Genomic DNA, 19,025 nt, shown 5'->3' with positions numbered 1-19,025 from the left:
GATTCAATGTTAGGGTCGCCGAGTAAAATAAGAAAATGCGCTGTTCAATTAATATCGTGCACCGAGAAACTGGTAAAGGTCGCGGGAGTCCGCTGGATGCGGGTGGCGCAAGACCGGTCATTGTGGCACTCTTTGGGGGAGGCCTATGTCCAGCAGTGGACGTCCTCTGGCTGATATGACGATAATGATGACCGAGAAACTGAAAGTTTTAACACTAACTTATACCTCTGCGACATGCCGTCAGAGATGGAGGTGGAGTTTGAAGTGTGTCCAGAGCCGTTGCAATGTGTCCGCTCTGATGCCGACGAAACAGGCGCGTTGTAGGTCCACACGATCCTGCTGGTTAAATAGATAAAAAAGTTTAATATTTTCACTGTCATGACTAGTTTATAGGAAAAAAACAATAGTAAACCTTATTAGAATGCGTGAAGGTTTATTTTAAACTGTACCCTGTAGCGGTCAAAGATGTGGCTGAGCCGGGCCGCGCGTCGGGCAATGTGTTGAGTAATGACGTCACGTTTAAAGACAGCCATATTCGATAGTGCGCCTTTTGTGCAAGTAATAAAGGTAAAAATTGCATATCTGTCCCGAAGGGCTCCATTTCGAAGCAAGGGGCTGAGCGTGGCCGAGTCGGGCCACGCGTTGAGCAACGTGTTGAGTGATGATATCACGTCTTCAATAACAGCGACATCTGAAAGTGCACCTTTTGTGCTAGTAACTTGAAGGTTAAAGTTAGCATATACCTGTCCCGGACGGGCTCCTTTTCGGAGGGGCCGAGCGTGGCCGAGTCGGGCCACGCGTTGAGCAACGTGTTGAGTGATAACGTCACGTCTTTAATAACAGCGACATCCGAAAGTGCACCTTTTGTGCGAGTAATAAACTTGAAGGATAAAGTTAGTATATACCTGTCCCGGACGGGGTCCGATTCTGAACGAGGGCCGGGCGTGGCCGAGTCCGGCCGCGCGTCGAGCAACGTGTTGAGTGATGACGTCACGTCTTCTTCCATGTCTACTGCTACCGCGCTCAGGGAAGACTCCTTCTGAAACATTCCGTTCGTTAGATAATTAGGCGACGATGAGACCAGTTTTGTGAACTTAGGTCGCATTGGCAATCGGATTGGCTTGATCGTTAGCGCGAAGTATCATTGAGATTAAGTTTCTGATTTAGACAAACAAGGTTTCATGGCAAAACGCACAAGGGAGTGTGCGTGACCTTGTACGATCTACGAGTATACATATAAGGGCTGATTTAGACGGCGCGCGAACTCGCATGCGATTTTAGTTACATTGCGGACTGATGGTTACGTCCAATTCGACCGCACGATCAAAAACCGCAATGTAATGAAACTCGCATGCGAGTTCTCGAATCGTCTAAATGAGCCCTTCCTCATATTAGTGAGCACAGTAGAAAGAGTCAGTATAGATGTTATACCTGTAGATGGTCCTCGGAGCGCGAGGTCCGCACGGCGAGCGGCGCGCGCGCCGGCAGCTCGGCGCCGGCCGTGCCGCTAGCCGGCGACGCGGGTTGGGAACTATATCTGAAATAAATTCAAAACTTTACATTAATTCGTCAACCAGAAAAAACTTATCTATACTCTGTATCTTTAGGTATTCAAATAAAAGTAAACAAATAATTTGTAAATTTTCGGGTAGTTCTAACATTTACTGGTTATTATAATAACCAACCAAATACAAAACCGCCTGGATCTGTCACTGAACGACACTGACTTTAACTTACTTTATTTGATTATGTAATGTTTTCATCTATAGTTCGTTTTTTTTAGCATTAGAAAGAACTTGAAAGAAGTTAAGCGATTTTGACATGTATTTTAATTGAAAAACGCTTTTGAAAAATCAGTAACTATTACTTATGAAAGCAGAAGAATATAAATGATCGTATTTGATTCATAATTGTTACATATTTGCCGAAACTTATTATTAAAATCTGTTTTTCAATTAAAAGACACATCAAGATTGTTTACCTTATTTCTAATGCTAAAAAAAACGAACTATACCCTCAACTGGCATAAGGAGCCAATTGAGGGTAGATATTGTTTACTTTTATTTAAATACCTAAAGATACAGACTGTAGGTGCGCCATTCCTAATATTTCAAATTGACTGATTAAAGTGTCAAAAGGCTACGTGTTAGTGCGAACACGCCTCCCAAATGTCCGGAACACCATTGTCCCGTGATGGGTAAAGACATATAAATGAGTAAATGATCTGTGATTTAGAGTATTTACACATATAGAAAACACATGAGGAAAATGCCAGTTCGGTGCCAGGGTCAACATTATCTTTATCGGCCATAAACACATGCAAATGTGTAATTGCGACACGTATTCCGAGAATAATTTGTACTAAAACGGCAAAACATGTTTGTATTTATTTCAAATAAATTTGTTTACTGACATTCCAGATGTATCTGAACGGTCAAGACGCTCATAAACATCTGAACGTATACATAGAGGGATATTTTTGACCTCCTATAACTACATAACTATATGACTATAGACATGACTATAGTCGCAAGTTATCTGTTTTATTTTAAGTACAATAGGGTATTTTCCTACTAGTCAAATCAGTTACTTTTTTAGAGCTGTCAAAACGATTTGTTAATATGGAATTTATATGAAACATTACATCGTGACGTCACGGTCAACTCACCTACTTTTTATATTTCTATCCGATTTATTAAATAGAACTTGTGTTTAAAAATAACTCATATCTATTTTTTTGTAATAATTATCAAGTGCTTTATTTCATGCATGGTGTAAAATAATTTATTTTAAATACAGTATAATACCCTATTAACATTGAACGGCTCGACTTGGGGCGGTTCTTGTCAGAGTCAAAGCAATTTGAATATTCTATACAGTAGTTACATTCCATATTTAGATGACAGCGTTAAAAGCGCAGGCTGTCGCGGAAGCTGCCACTTAAATTTAAAATGTAGCTACTATACTTACCCCGAAGGTTGAAATTATTTTATCTCTAATAAAATACGACCGACACAATCTGACGAATCTGATGTGAATCGTACTAGCAGCAACACTAGTAGATGTCACTGACTTTATTTTTGTACAATTAACGCCACTTGCACCATCGGGGTTAAGCGATTAAACCGTTAACCCAGTGTCAAATTGTACTCCAGGTATAACCGGCTAACCCCAGGTCAGTGGAATGGTGCAAGTGGCCCTAAGGATTTAGATTGGTAAGTTTTACCTTATCAGGAACAACTTACAATTTGTTGGAGTGGTCTCCCAATAGGCCGGTGTCGGGCGAGGAGTTGTGCCGCTGTGTGACCTCCCGCCCGCCTAACCGGCTTTCTATTGGTGATGCTGGCGTCGAATTGTACCTGTAATAATGTCATTTACGATTCTTTAGGCCTTGGTATTTGGTAGTTGTCTCTTTGAGATCGAGGTCTCTGTTTGACGCTGTACGCCGCCATCAGTATCACGTTGTATGGGAAGACTTTTTTATACATAGAGCGTGTTGTAGGCAGCGTATAACGTCAAGATCAATGCTTGACTGAAAATAAGTGGACCGATTTTTGGCTCTGAGAACCTCGACAGGTTGAGCATGAGATCCCCCGTCATCATGTAGGCCTCGAACATGGTCTGTTTGGCCCGAGGCCGCAGGCCACGCGATCTTCAGTCAGAATAGCCTTACAACTCTTTCTCGATAAGTTTCTAGATGATTCATATTTACCTATGGTAATGTGTCCGGTGCATAGGCACATGGTTGTTGTGGTGTGGATGCTCAACCCTCGACAGGTTGAGCATGAGATCCCCCGTCATCATGTAGGCCTCGAACTTGGGCTGGTTCGCCCGAGGCCGCCGGTCCACGCGGTCCTCAGTTAGGAGGGCCTCGCAACTGTCGCCCGATTGCACGCCCGACCCGTTGCTTGAGGAGTTGCTCGATGAGTTGCTGTTGGAGGATTTGCTTGATTTGCTGGAGGGTGGTGAGTTTCTGGAAGTAACAATATTGATTGAATACAGGTAGTCAAACGTATCTAATGGCTTAAGCCCTGGCTACCTACGACTAGTTAGCCCTGTCGACTAAACTTAGTAAAATTACCACCAAGTTGTTACCAGTGGTAGCAAACTGGATTATTTGTTCTCACCAGTCCCCAGTGGTAACAACTGAGAATGAAAATTCCAACTAATTACCACGAAGACTTGGTGGTAACTAGTGGAAACAACCCAGAATGAGTAGGATTGCGAGGAAATTGCTTCGCGAAGCCAATCGGTCTGTGTATATGTGCCTCGTCTGAGACATTCCGGAATTTGCGGCCGCACGGGCGTTTTCCCCGGGTGAGGCACGTCTTCTGACTTTTTCCTACAAAGTGATTCGAGAAGTTTTAACTGAAATTAAAACTTGTAGTGGATACTTTACTCTTTTTAAAAACATCAGATAAGATTAAACATATTACTTACAATTCTTAATTGCTTTATTTAGTTAAAGTGAGTCCAGTTTGAATTTATTTTCAGCGTATGTAAGTACTACCAACGTCGTACAAGCCCCTCAAAGTCGCTTAAATAAATATGCCAGAGCGCAGCTTTTAATATGTGAAATGAATGCACGTTTAAAATGTAAGTAGCAAACAATGGTGTTGGTAGTTTGAGCCAATTTCCCAGTCTAGACGATAAATTACTTAGCACGATGTTTACGACGAGTTCCACGAAATCATTCACTTTCTGATTGTCATTTGTTACGCTAATTTAGAGACATTGCACACGACCAAAATGGGCAGAAAAATAACAGGTTACCAAGTAAGGACTTTTTTTACACGAAGTGACCCGTTTTCAATGGGTAATCTTAATAAAATTGTACCTTAACAGGTGCAAGCCTGGACCTGACATCAAGATTGGGCCTAATAAATAAAATCGGCTAAATGAATAAAAACAGTGTTTACTTCATCCTGATGCAACTGTATTGTCGAATCGCTAGACCGTGAAAGCGAAACACATACTAGCGCAAGTATAATATTACTTATTAGTCTATGAAGTATGGATCGCCGGTTAGCAGTCATCACAAGTAGAGATGGGTAACTACCCGGGTAAATACCCGACAGCGGGTATTTACCCGGTAAATACCCGATATTTACCTACCCGCGGGTAAATACGCGGGTATATTCGTTTTTCTTCTAAATTTGATGTGTTTAATGGTATGTGAGTATAAATAAGATTAATTTAAGTATTTTTTTATAATGTTACATAAAATGTATGTTCAAACTAATTACGAAAAGGTTGCTATGAGGTGAAGTTCGATTTTAACATATCAGTACAATTATGAAAATCGTGTAAAATCATTCCCTGGCTTCTGGAAATGTTTTAAAACGCTTTTAATATACATTAGAAAGTGGAAAATAAAGACTACTTATGAATGATAATAAAAAAAAATGTGCAGTATCACAACTTGGGAAGCTCATAAGTCAAATACAGTTAGTTTTAGGACCAAAATGTATATAACCTTTTTTGTAGAAAATTATGTCTACTTTAGTTTGTACATACAACACTTTTCGATATTAATGACAGATTACAAGAAATATGAAAAAGTTCACTTTTATCCCCCTCCCCCCAACCACACCCCCCGCCGACCGAAGTTGGAATGTGTATTATCAACGTATAAGTACGATAATTTACTCAAATCTAAAAAAAAAATACTTTTATGACGGCCTTTTTTTATATTTATCAAAATTGCACTAAAAATTCCTTAGTTACAACTGTAGGTTTCACTAAACCATTTCATTTTAAATGACACACAATAATTACAACCATTAACTCGGTTTATATCTCCACTTTAATACAAATTGACATGTGCAACAAGAAATGAATCTACCCGTCCATTTGGGTAGATACGGGTAAATACCGGGTAGATGGGTATTTACCGGGTATTTACCTGGGTGGGTAAATTGGGTAAATACCCGCGACCCATCTCTAATCACAAGATTGGCGGTCAACGTCAAACGATATACGTTTCGTCACAAAACGGAAAATTAAACTTGGTATAAACGTAACTTAAGTTTGGTTTTCAATGCCCACAAATAAAAAAGAAAATTATTAAAATAAACAGTCATATTTTTAATTAGGTACATATAAATCAGACGTAGGGGGTGACTTTACGTAAAAAACATAATAAATACCTCTTGTCTAATAAAAGTGTACGAAATCTGTAGGTGCCTAAATTTAAGCGTAAATTTAGAAATTCTGTCCCTTTGTAAGCTGAGAGAATTAGATTTTGAACATTTTTTTTAACTATACAGGTTTATCTTTCTAAAAAAGAGTGCAAAAACTACCGCTACTCATTTCTTTAAAGGTTATCCGGAAGAGATCCCATACACGGATAAGTACGCCTTTATTGTATTTAGATCACTCTGTAACTGTGTTTCTCGTGTTTTTATTTATATGTACAATAAAGTATATACATACATTATCATACATACATAAAAACTGATCGCAACTTTATGCTGTAGAGTAGACTGTACGTTTAGTCCCGTAGTTCTAATCGATTTCATTACTTTACCTAAGGGAATAAAGCTGATCAGAGTGATTAGATATATAATCGATAAAGTTTAATAAGGCGAAGTCCCAGTGAAAGTTCAATCAAATCACTACAGTATCGAGTGATTTATTATTTACCTCCTATCGGTATCGACGTTGTTTACCTAACTTTATTAGTTTGTTGACATGTTAAGGTTCATTTCATTGGTTACGTTTTAACTACTGACTGATGGTATTTGACTGTTTTTTAGGGTTCCGTACCCAAAGGCTAAAGACGGGACCCTATTACTACGACTCCACTGTCTGTCTGTCACCAGGCTGTATCTTATGAACTGTGATATTTTTAATCCATGAAATATGAAATTATACACCGAAATATTGAGAAATGCTTCGACTATCATGCTGAATAAGCAATATTTAATTACCTTGCTTGTATTGTGGTGGGGAAGACAATTTCATAAGGTAGTATTTTTACATCAGTGCCCAAAAAAATGAGTGTATTTTTCCTCCACGTGTTGGATCTATATCCCCACGCAAGCCTATCAAAAGACCCGGATTTCTAGGCCCGTCAAATCCAAGGAGATACAAATAATATGACACAGTTCGAAAAATATTTAATATACTATCGTTACTTTTATGAAATTTTATGTCGTCTCAAAACGTATGAACAAACAAGGTATAATATTTCCAGTTTTCCACTACAAGTAACTTTTTACATTTAGAGTAGGTAAAATAATACGCATGGCCTGTCTCAATTCTGTATTCGATATTCGCACTAGCAGCTTGAATTTTCGGCAACCCCAAAACATCGTCATGTCATTAGGGTCATTACATTCGTATATCTATGAACGAGCTCGGCCAATAAGGTAATGGCCCGCTCGCGTGCGACCCGCGCTTTTGAACACCTTACATAACTCAATTACAGTTGCCGATCAAGATTGGGACAAATTGATATAAATAACCTCACAATAATTCGTAATAACAGGCTGCCAGAATGGTGTTTGACTTTGGAATGAATGGCGAGAGTGACATTTCTAAACTGAAAAGGGGGTTACGAGATGATAGATATAGGGACCGTGCGCGTTGGAGGGTCTGCCATCTTGTGGCCTGAATCGGAAACATATGTGCACATGTATATTGCCAAAGCAAGTGCTACCATCTACCGTTCTCGTCGGTATGTTTCCTTGTGCATAGTATGTTCTGCCATCTTGTGGGCTACATCGGTAGCATAAACGACACATTTACGCCTCGCGTTAAATATCTCACGGCTCCAATGCTGCCCCCTATAGTTCATGCACGGGGCCTATACTGAAGTATGTGACTTCATATGTCATATGCGGTAACTGGTTGTCAAAAGTTGCTATTTGATAATCCAGTAGGCTTAGTAAGAGACCGCGATAGTATCTTACGCGCGATATAAACTCACTTGTCACTTTCTAATTAATACAGCTATAAAAAGACGGGTAGTTTATCTCGCACGCGAGATACTGTCACTGTGTCGCTATGCCTACAGTTATCAATCACAAAACATCTGAGTTTGACAGCAGTACCACTACCACCAGTTTTGACATTGACATATTCACTCACGTCGAAGTAACTTACTTTCTATGCATCTCGCTCGTGCTCGCATTTTAGTGCAAGCAAGATGTATATAGAAAGTAATTTACGTAGACGCGAGCTAATATGTCCATGTCAAAACTGGTGGTAGCCGTACAGAACTACGTCTTCTGTCAAACTCAGGCCACGATTCTTTCAGCCTGATGTGCAACTCTTCGACAATCAATAACACTTCGGCATTACTTACAGTAGTAAGACTGGTATAAAACCCAATTTTGGTCATATGGGGCAACTGTAACTTTACAGTCTAGTTCGCAGTGGTACTTGGATTATTTTAAGTTGTCGAGTGGGTTACCACTTACGATCAATTGATGAATAAAAGATAAAAGACATTTATTCATGACCATCACAAACAAGCAAAAGCAGAGAAACAGAGGGCTACCGCGAACCACGTTCGACTTCTTGCCTCCCTGTCACACTTACCTACGAATTTACAAGTGCGACAGAGAGGCAATACGTCAATCTTGGTTCGCAGTAGGCGCACAGAACATTATAGGGCATGGCACACCGCGTCCGATTCGCACGTCGCTCCGATGTTTGAGTCGCTCCGCTATGCGCGTATTACCCTGGCCGCAGACGTTCGGAATTTTCATTCGGTTTCCGTACGGAATGAAAGGTGGGAACGTCGCTCTACAAATGCATAACGCTGTCTCGGTTGTACATGTCATTCCGTACGGAAAATTTCGAACGTCTGCGGCTAGGCTTATAACGACGTCCCGCTTGTACGTCGCTTCGACGTCGAACACAGTGTGCCATGCTCCTAAAGATCGGTTTTCCTAGGATAGCGGTGCCGTCATATAGCGGCCGTCTCCATACTAAATAAAACGGCTAAATATGGATGTCGTAGTATTTGCATGGAGACGGCCGCTATATGACGGCACCGCAATCCTAGGAAACCAGAGCATAAGTGCGCATCACGAAAATGACCCAACTGGGCATAGCTAGTATGAACCAGCTATCGCTGCTCTTCCTTAGGGCGCATTCGGCACTACCTAATTGCGCACTAACCTATAAATTGAGGTCAAATTATTCACTTCTGATTATTCAGGCCGACTAAACACTTATGATCACTTCGAAAAAATTATTTCCAAGGAGAAACTAAATAACTAATGTACTATTGCACGTACACACGGAATCCAAGCGCAAGCAAAGTCACTACTGTTTTAATTGTGTATTTATTAGTTATAATTTACCTTATTAATTTTACCTTATACATGCCCAGAAGACGTCAACAGAATCCCATTATTAACGTAAACGTCAAGCTTCAATGAGCTGTTTCGTTACGCCTGAATTCACGTTTTCCTGAGTATATTAAGATTCACAGGATTTTTTTATTTGACGTGAATATAACAGATGTGAAAAGGGCTATTACTACCTAGTACTATTATTTATTCTGTGCTATTACTAGGGAAAGTAACACGGCTCTGCAAATATACTGACAATTGATCCCTATAAGACAGGTTTACCTAGTTTAGGGCTCAGGACACTATTCCTAGGCTGTCTAACAATAGAATACTTTTAAACATGTAATACCCTTCTACTATGTAATAAGCTGCATTTTTGATACCTAAATAAATCATTTTTCATTCTCATTTTTCATTTTCATTTTGTTTCGAGCCCATGTATGCAGCAGTGCTGTAGGAGCGGACAGTATGATTTGGACAACGTTTTTGGAAACTACATTTTTTTAGCAATAAAAGTAAGTACCTTTTCTCTGCAGCTAACTGTACCTACATATTGTCATTCTTATTTTTTTAAAGTGTGGCGAGCTGACTGCAGACTTCCACAGTGTGAACTTGTGAAGTAGCGCTACTCTGAAGAGACTTGGAACTAATATTTACAGCTGACTGCTGGACACTTTTACAACAGTTCTACCATAAGAGATTTCGCTCCTTTTACTCTAGGTATACTCCATGGTGTGAACTAACAGTCTGTCACTTCGTTACCGTATTGACTCATTGGTACTCATACTAAACGTCATTGAATGTTGACACGTCATCACGGGTAAATTTACACTATCTACCGCACGAAACATCTGCTCGCGAATGTCCGTGTTAACCCTAATAATGTTAGGGTTGTCACGCTTGGTTGCCATCTCCATGACAAGATAGAATCCGATAGTAAACCCACGCTACACTCATCATATATGAATATATAAGCGCCTTAACGTCTAAAAAGTGACAGTTGTAAAAGAGCTTGCTTTTTGCGATTCTACACAACTGATACTGTCGCTGAAACGCATCGTAACTGTATGTACGAGTAGGATGAGAATGTAGCATATATGACTACATAAACACTCTCGATTTGATCGAAATTATTTCTTTTAGGACCCTTTCAAATTTCATATTACTGCATATGTGACTCACTCGTAATAAGTACGGTGGAATGAGTTGACACGTCATATGCATTATCGTAACTCGTAACTGACCCGCGGCGAGTTAGTGCCAGACTGCCAGTACCAGTAGATTTATATTAGGGTTGCTACACCGCACCGGATTCTAAAACTACTGACTATATGATATGATATGAGTAACTGCATGCGAGTCATTAATCATTATTGTTATTGTATATTACTTATGGACTAAGAGCTAACGAAAGCCCTCTAAAGTGTCATTCTATGGAACTTGCTAACTATGTAAACAAAAGTCACTAGTAAATTCATCATTCGGAGACAATTTTCAATATGGCGGTTTGTTCACATAGTTAGCAAGTTCCATAGAATGACACTTTAGTTAGTGTGACATATTAGTCGAAGACTACAAAATTGTTGCTCAAAAAAATGTGTGTTACCTACTCCGATGTTAGCATTCGGACTATTATATATTCTTTGCATCTAGCCTTGGACCACTACAAGAATTCTTTCGCGTTAAAATCGTTAATATCGCTCCAATACAAACTCTTGTGGAGTTTCATCCCCACGCATTTCACCCCTTTCAGGAAAGATTTTTGCGATACATTTTTCCCATGTGTTAGGGCCGGTACAGACGGACTGCAACTTGTACGGGAACTGCACGCCAACATAAAAAACGATAGTCACCCGACTGCAACCCTGCAGTCCGTCTGTATCGGCCCTTAAGAGCGCTCTTACAAGAAAAGTCGAAATAATGCAAAATTGATGATACTAGTCGACGAAATTCAGGACTTTGCGCTCATTATTAGAAACAATGAGTACTTGTTCCAGTAAAAGCGTCTTCTTATCTTTATAAATATCGTTGTAAATATTAGAAAAAGGACTTATTAAATTAGTAATGATTTTTTTTCTGATGGTTGTTTCCGAAAAACCCCGTGAAGCACTGAATGGCGAGCTCTTATTTGGAAATGTTGAGAATTTTACTCTGCTAAACCTGGCTATTTTGTATTACTAATACCCTGTACTTTAGGCATATCAAACTATATTTTTCCTACATACCTTTGAGAAAGAGAAAATCAAAGTAAAACGAACTCGATTTTCTCTCCGAAACAAGTGTCAATTCCTACGAAAATCTACTTAATATCGAAGTCATTTTCATACTCAAGCAATCTGCAACGTTTGCTTATACTGTTGGTATACATTAGTGTTTATGAAATTCTACTATAATTTTTTGGCAATTTTTTGAAAACTACTCTATATTACCGATGACGCGCGCTGCGCCAGCTCAGTGCCGCGGCAGAGCTTGTAGAGGCAGGACGTGTGTCGGTCGGCTCCGCACATTTTCAACGGCGACGACGAGGTTTTTTATCATTGTGTGCGGCGGGCGCCGTGTAAAACGCTATACTGTGTGCGTGTAAACCGCAACGAGAGACTTTGATCCTAGCACTGTTTTTATAGTATTATAAGTTATAATGGTACAGTTTAATAAACTACCGGACAGGATTAAAAATATTTGAAACGACCTGACATTCTATATGTATTTATTTGACTCAAGATAGTACTCAGGGTCTGATGATGGAGCCGGAAGGTGGTCACCGGTACCAATCAACCATGCAACTAAACCACTTCGTGTTTAGGCTCGTTTTATTCATCTCAACAAGATCTTTGACACAAGATAGTACTCAGGGTCTGATGATGGAGCCGGAAGGTGGTCACCGGTACCAATCAACCATGCAACTAAACCACTTCGTGTTTGGGCTCGTTTGATTCGGCTCAACAAGATCTTTGACTTAAGATAGTACTCAGGGTCTGATGATGGAGCCGGAAGGTGGTCACCAGTACCAATCAACAATGCAACTAAACCACTTCGTGTTTAGGCTCGTTTTATTCGTCTCAACAAGATCTTTGACTTAAGATAGTACTCAGGGTCTAATGATGGAGCCGGAAGGTGGTCACCGGTACCAATCAACCATGCAACTAAACCACTTCGTGTTTGGGCTCGTTTGATTCGTCTCAACAAGATCTTTGGCACAAGATAATACTCAGGGTCTGATGATGGAGCCGGAAGGTGGTCACCGGTACCAATCAACCATGCAACTAAACCACTTCGTGTTTAGGCTCGTTTGATTCGTCTCAACAAGATCTTTGACACAAGATAGTACTCAGGGTCTGATGATGGAGCCGGCAGGTGGTCACCGGTACCAATCAACCATGCCACTAAACCACTTCGTGTTTAGGCTCGTTTTATTCGTTTCTATAAGATCTTTGACACAAGATAGTACTCAGGGTCTGATGTTGGAGCCGGAAGGTGGTCACCGGTACCAATCAACCATGCAACTAAACCACTTCGTGTTTAGGCTCGTTTGATTCGTCTCAACAAGACCTTGGACACAAGATAGTACTCAGGATCTGATGATGGAGCTGGAAGGTGGCCACGGGTACCAGTCTACCATGTAACTGAACCGGGATCCCTTTGTTTCCCATAAACTTATTGTTTCGAATTTCGATAGTCAGAAATTGATATCCATATAATTTATGGACATAAACATCAATAGTCATAATTTTTGTTAAGTATAACGTTTCATAGTTCTAATGTTAAACATCTATAATAGTAAACGCTATAATCACAAAAGTTATAAAATTGTTGAGTATAACATTCAAAGGTATATCAATAATTATTAAGAAATATTTTAAGGCATATATTTTATCGGACTAATGGTCGTTAATCATATCGTTTTAATGTCGTCTCTTTGTTTCCCATAAACTTACTGTTTCGAATTTCGATAGTCATAAAATGATATCCTCTAATATTCTAATATTTAGGATATTAGAGGATATAATATTAAACATTATGACTTTCAATAATTATGTCAAACAAAGGGCCATTTTAATGACATCCTTCATATAAAGAAAAATGAAATCTGTTTCCTCAGGTAGGTTCGTTAGTTACCTTGTGTCCCTTAGAGCGGAAATAGGAGCCCCGCTAAGCGGGGCTCCGTCGACTCGTTGGCGGGATGAAATGGCTTAATAAACTACATGAAAAATAAGAAATGGCGGGAAATCAGTAAACCAAACAATAAAACATCTGATTCCTCAGGTAGGTTCGTTAGTTACCTTGTGTCCCTCAGAGCGGAAATAGGAGCCCCGCGAAGCGGGGCTCCGTCGACTCGTTGGCGGGATGAAATGGCTTAATAAACTACATGAAAAATAAGAAATGGAGGGGAAATCAGTAAGCCAAATAAAAAAAATCCCCAGGTAGGTAGACAAGCATGCAATTTGTTTTGTTTAATTTTATAACTATTGACAATATGACTAATAAAAATTGTGATGGAAAACGATATGGTCTAAAAAAAATCGGAACTTAAAATTTAGAGAATTCAATAGATCCCCTACTTATCATTATAACCTGCAATAAAAGACCTTACAACGATTATTGTAAGCAAGTTTATTGCCTTCAATATTATGTAGTGGTATACCTTCTGGACTTTGAATATTATGAGTAACAAATTTTATGACTAACAATAATAGTGACCTGCAAAAATCGGAACTGCAATTTATATTGTTAAAATTTATGACTATTGACAATATGACTAATAAAAATTATGATGGAAAACGTTATGGACTGAATAAATCGGAACAAAAAAATTATGGGAACCAATAGAGACCCAACTAAACCACTTCGTGTTTGGGCTCGTTTGATTTGTCGCAACAAGATCTTTGACACAAGGTAGTACTGAGGGTCTGATGATGGATCCGGAAGGTGGTGACCGGTACCAATCAACCATGCAACTAAACCACTTCGTGTTTGGCTTCGTTCGATTTGTCGCAACAAGATGTTTGACACAAGGTAGTACTGAGGGTCTGATGATGGATCCGGAAGGTGGTCACCGGTACCAATCAACCATGCAACTAAACCACTTCGTGTTTGGCTTCGTTCGATTCGTCGCAACAAGATCTTTGACACAAGTTAGTACTCAGAGTCTGATGATGGAGCTGGACTGTGGCCACGGGTACCAGTCTACCATGTAACTGAACTACTTCGTGTTTGGGCTCGTTTGATTCGTCGCAATAAGATGTTTGACACAAGATACTACTCAGGGTCTGATGATGGAGCTGATGATGATAGACAGGTACCCGTCGCCACCTTCGCGCTCCATCATCAGACCCTGAGTACTACCTTGTGTCAAAGATCTTGTTGAGATGAATAAAACGTGCCTAAACACGAAGTGGTTTAGTTGCATGGTTGATTGGTACCGGTGACCACCTTCCGGCTCCAACATCAGACCCTGAGTACTATCTTGTGTCAAAGATCTTGTTGAAACGAATAAAACGAGCCTAAACACGAAGTGGTTTAGTTGCATGGTTGATTGGTACCGGTGACCACCTTCCAGCTCCATCATCAGACTCTGAGTATCACCTAGTGTCAAAGATCTTGTTGAGACGAATCCAACGAGCCCAAACACGAAGTTGTTTAGTTACATGATAGACTGGTACCCGTGGCCACCTTCCAGCTCCATCATCAGACCCTGTGTATCTTCAGTGTCAAAGATCTTGTTGAGACGAATCAAACGAGCCTAATCATGTTACTACATGGTTGATTGATATCCGTGACCACCTTAATCATCATCAGATCCTCAGTACCAGTTCGTTTTTAAACCCTCGTTGATACAAACTTTACAACCTATAGGTACCAAATGCAATGACGAAACATGTAAATAAGCGAGTAGGTACCTATAATTTCTTTCGAGTAATATACCTTCATAAGTACGAGTATGGGGCTATTCATAAATTACGTCGTTTCAAATGGGAGGAGTGGGGGGGGGGGGGGGGGTCTGGACATCGGATGATGGTAACATGACGTAGGAGGAAACAGATTCATCCGAAGCTTGATTTTTGGATGATTTGAGGGGTGGGGAAGGTCAAAAATCGTCAAAAATAGATGACGTAATTTATGAACAGCCCCTATGTACATTTGCACTGCATTTAGTATTTTCGTACTTACCAAATAACAGTTTTAGAACTTTAAAAGTTAAGTACAGTTAGTGTTGTTATGGTTGATTTCAATATGCTTCGCGAAGGATCAAGAATGTTTAATCCATCATTGTAGTGCGAGTGTGGTAGAAGGGATCGGCATACTGAGCTCGCACGGCCTGCCGCAGCGCGTAAAATACCTAAACTCGCTCAACGCCGAAATGTAATAGCGCTCTTAATTGTTCCAAACTGTTTATGTCGGCGCCCCTGAGCTGTTTGTTAAATATGTTGAAATAAGAATTTGCATGGATTCTTGTTTTCAAAATGGCGCCCCGCAATTTTAAAACCAATCCATAAACAGGTCGCCGAAGCCATACAGTTATGTATTTTAAACGGAAATTCTAAATTTTCTCTTAGGGAAACCATTTCAAGGAAGCAGGATATTAAATTTTCTAGCAAAGTGCAGTTCTCTATAACAGGATACGCCTTGATATTTATATATTTCTGCTTTGATGAAAATAGAGTGTCACCCAGTTCAATCTAGGAATCTAGGTCGACATCATATACTGTGTGAGTTGTTGGTATTAGGCTTATTTTATAATATTTATGAATGCAACGTGCTACGAGTTACTATGAAATTTATATCTGCAGTTGTAGGCAATATATTATAATTTTATGATAATATACTATGTACAAATGGATTTATTTAAGGACAACATTTATTAAATTATGTAGGTCAATCAGGGCTATTGCAATAATGGGCTAATTTAGAAATAGAAGTAGCACTTTCTATATTGTGCCTGATATAATAATAAATTAATAATATATATATAAAATAAAATTAACATATTAAACAAAATAACGCTCATACACCTGCATTAAATCCACATTAAATTGCATCTTTAAGTAACTATTGGTTTATAAAATGATAGCTCAGAGCATTTATCTGTCATCTTTAAATATTCAGTCATTGTCATTACTCATTAGTAAACGGGGGATAGTTTTACCTTTATAGAAAAAAGATAAGCCTATCGCGGTGGGCCACGGGCGCTTGCTATGGGTAAAATAATAGTAGATTGTACAACAAGGGCATAAAGTGACCCATTTGTACCCGAGGCAAAATAGTAGACGAGGGTAAAAATGGACATTTATGCCCTTGTTGTACACTCTGCTTTTCACTTCGATTGCGAGGAAAATATACAAAAAATCTAATATTTTAGGTTATTTTAACGTATTTATTCAAGACTAAAGAAAATTGTTCTTGGGCCGGTCGGAGGCGCGGGGCACGCCGATCGGGAGAGCGCCGGTCGGGGGCGCGCCGGCAGGGCTGGCAGTTTGTATGGCAGAATTTGGACTTTATTGCTAAGTCAATAAGGGTCGTAATAGATGATTTTACTTTATGCTCTAGAGCATAAAATGCGATTTTATGTCGTCTACGCACGACATAAAGGTGCACTTTTTGAGCATGAGAAGTGAAAACTATATTCCTCCTACCCTGACGCTGGGACCCTTTTCGGTTATAAAATATAACGAAGTTACAGCTCTCAAGACTTATCTGTTATGACGCGACATCTATAAATATACAGTCATTAATAAACGAGGGATAACTTTATCGCCACAGATAGAACACAACCCTATCGGGGCACGGGGGCGCGCCACATGGTCCTAATGGCGTATCGCAGGAAATCAGCTGGCGTCCGGTTGGGGGAAAGGGAATTATGGAAACTAATTCTTACTTCTTTGCAATAAGTGAGCCTTATTGCAAAGAAGTAAGGTCTAATGATGGTCAGTGTTGATGTTAGTACGAATCAATCAGATAGATATTCACTAGGGGTCGTTGTAATGACCGACGGGGGCGAAATTTTATATGAGTATCCTTATGTCAATAATTTTAATTTGGACTAAATTTGTTCCCAATAGCGACATAGTTACAGTGTTTTTACTTATTTGACATGACATTATTCACAATATGTATTAACAAAATAATCGTCCTGCAAGTAGCCCTTAAGGGCCGTTACTCATATGTCTACTAATTCGAATATGCCGTAGATAAGTTGTCATATATTACTAGAAGACAAGTAGTACAGTACATATATGTATAGTGTATAGTACACATAACATATCTAGACATAACTTTGTAGAGTCGCAATTTTAACCTAATCTAGGTAGGTATCTTATGTAACTGATGCTTGTTAACGAGATAGTTCTCGAAAAGACAAACAGAGTTGTTGTAACTTCAATAACATTAATCTTGTGAATGATGTTTAAATGTTTAAAGATGAACTGGAGCATTTTTCTTATGTCAGATATACCTAAGCCGTAAAAATTCATAGCACTCTGATATTCCCACTACTCATACTCGTAGATGCGACAATATTAATTTAGTCATAGTCATTCTTAACCCGTCGAACGAGCCCTAAACAACAAATTGATGTAAAGCAATTTGACCCATATTGATATGTAGTAAGATAGATATGTATATTGTCATGTTATTTTCTCGAACTCCCCATCGGCATACAAACCTCCTCAAGGTTTTGCCCACGATGGGTCTTGTAATAATAATGTACTTTAATTAGCTTATTGTTCAATAACAAAAAAAAAAAAAAAGACACGTCTGATACTGAGTCGCTACGAACTAAATTGAGTTAACATCACAAGTGTACTAGGGCCCTCAACGGGTTAATAATGTCCAAACATTAATTTAAGGTTAAAGAATAATCTCTAAAGTAGGTACAAACACAAACAAACCGCAGCATTGCAAAATATTCGGATCTCGACTATCCCGACAGTGAATATTCAAGCAAAATTGGGCTAGACAGCTCCATCTACTCTCATTACTTATTTAGAGCAAGCGAGATGAGCACTAAGACGAACCAGTGAATATAGGACCACGAGATTTTTAAACCTGTGGCGTATGCGTCTCGAACGCGTCATATGCGAATTGTACTGTACAGAGGACCTACCGCGAACCACTGCGACGTGTTGCCTCTCTGTCGCACTTGTAATTTCATACGTAAGTGTGACAGGGAGGCAACACGTCGAACGGGGTTCGCGGTAGGCCCTCAGACTCCATCAGATATATCGTAGCGGGCGAGGCTGCACTCCAGCGGCTTGATGATAGAGGCGTGTTAAGATATTTGTGAGCACCTTGGCCGCTCCGATATATCTGACGGCGACTGTACGCGCTCACCGCTAGTCGACTATAACTCGAGGGCCATGGAACGCACGCTCCGAGCGGGCACGCTTGACGCTCGACGCCCTTTGCTGTACATTTGTTGTAACCAATGTATGGATGGCGGTCGGCGTCAGCGTCGAACGTGCGTTTCGTGGCCGAGGCGTAGATGTTTGCGCGCCCAATTAGTGCAACTAGCGTAAGGCTGGCATAGTGCACGCGTTTTTTGTGCGTTGGGGTATGTTGAACAGACTGGAGGTGCGAGATGGAGGAAAAAACACATGCACGTATTGTATTCAGATATTGCTAGCGCATTATGTACGTACGCGTAGGTGGCACTAGCATAGGAGCGGATACTAGTATTACAATATACACTTAGCGAGCCTTTCGTAAATTGATGCGTTTTCC

General features: G+C 39.8%; 2 protein-coding genes across 7 annotated transcripts in view; both read right to left on the bottom strand.

The window, feature by feature from the left end:
* LOC134792023 (uncharacterized) overlaps positions 1–19,025 on the bottom strand; it is a 99,210-nt gene that overhangs the window by 11,598 nt on the left and 68,587 nt on the right. The gene's annotated exons all lie outside the window — the stretch shown is intronic.
* The window catches only part of LOC134791985 (PH and SEC7 domain-containing protein), a 53,279-nt gene that overhangs the window by 10,906 nt on the left and 23,348 nt on the right, over positions 1–19,025 (bottom strand). For 4 of the 5 annotated variants that reach the window (XM_063763086.1, XM_063763084.1, XM_063763087.1 and 1 more), the window contains 5 exons: positions 3,713–3,973; positions 3,246–3,359; positions 1,432–1,537; positions 906–1,039; positions 226–339 (listed from right to left, as the gene is read on the bottom strand). In XM_063763086.1, coding sequence (XP_063619156.1) covers positions 226–339; positions 906–1,039; positions 1,432–1,537; positions 3,246–3,359; positions 3,713–3,973 — 729 coding nt within the window. The remainder of the gene's footprint in view (positions 1–225; positions 340–905; positions 1,040–1,431; positions 1,538–3,245; positions 3,360–3,712; positions 3,974–19,025) is intronic. The other variant, XM_063763085.1, reaches the window with a different exon arrangement.

The sequence above is a fragment of the Cydia splendana genome, chromosome 7 (assembly GCF_910591565.1).
Source record: "Cydia splendana chromosome 7, ilCydSple1.2, whole genome shotgun sequence".
Taxonomy (NCBI): domain Eukaryota; kingdom Metazoa; phylum Arthropoda; class Insecta; order Lepidoptera; family Tortricidae; genus Cydia; species Cydia splendana.
This window is presented reverse-complemented; position numbering and strand designations above follow the sequence as displayed.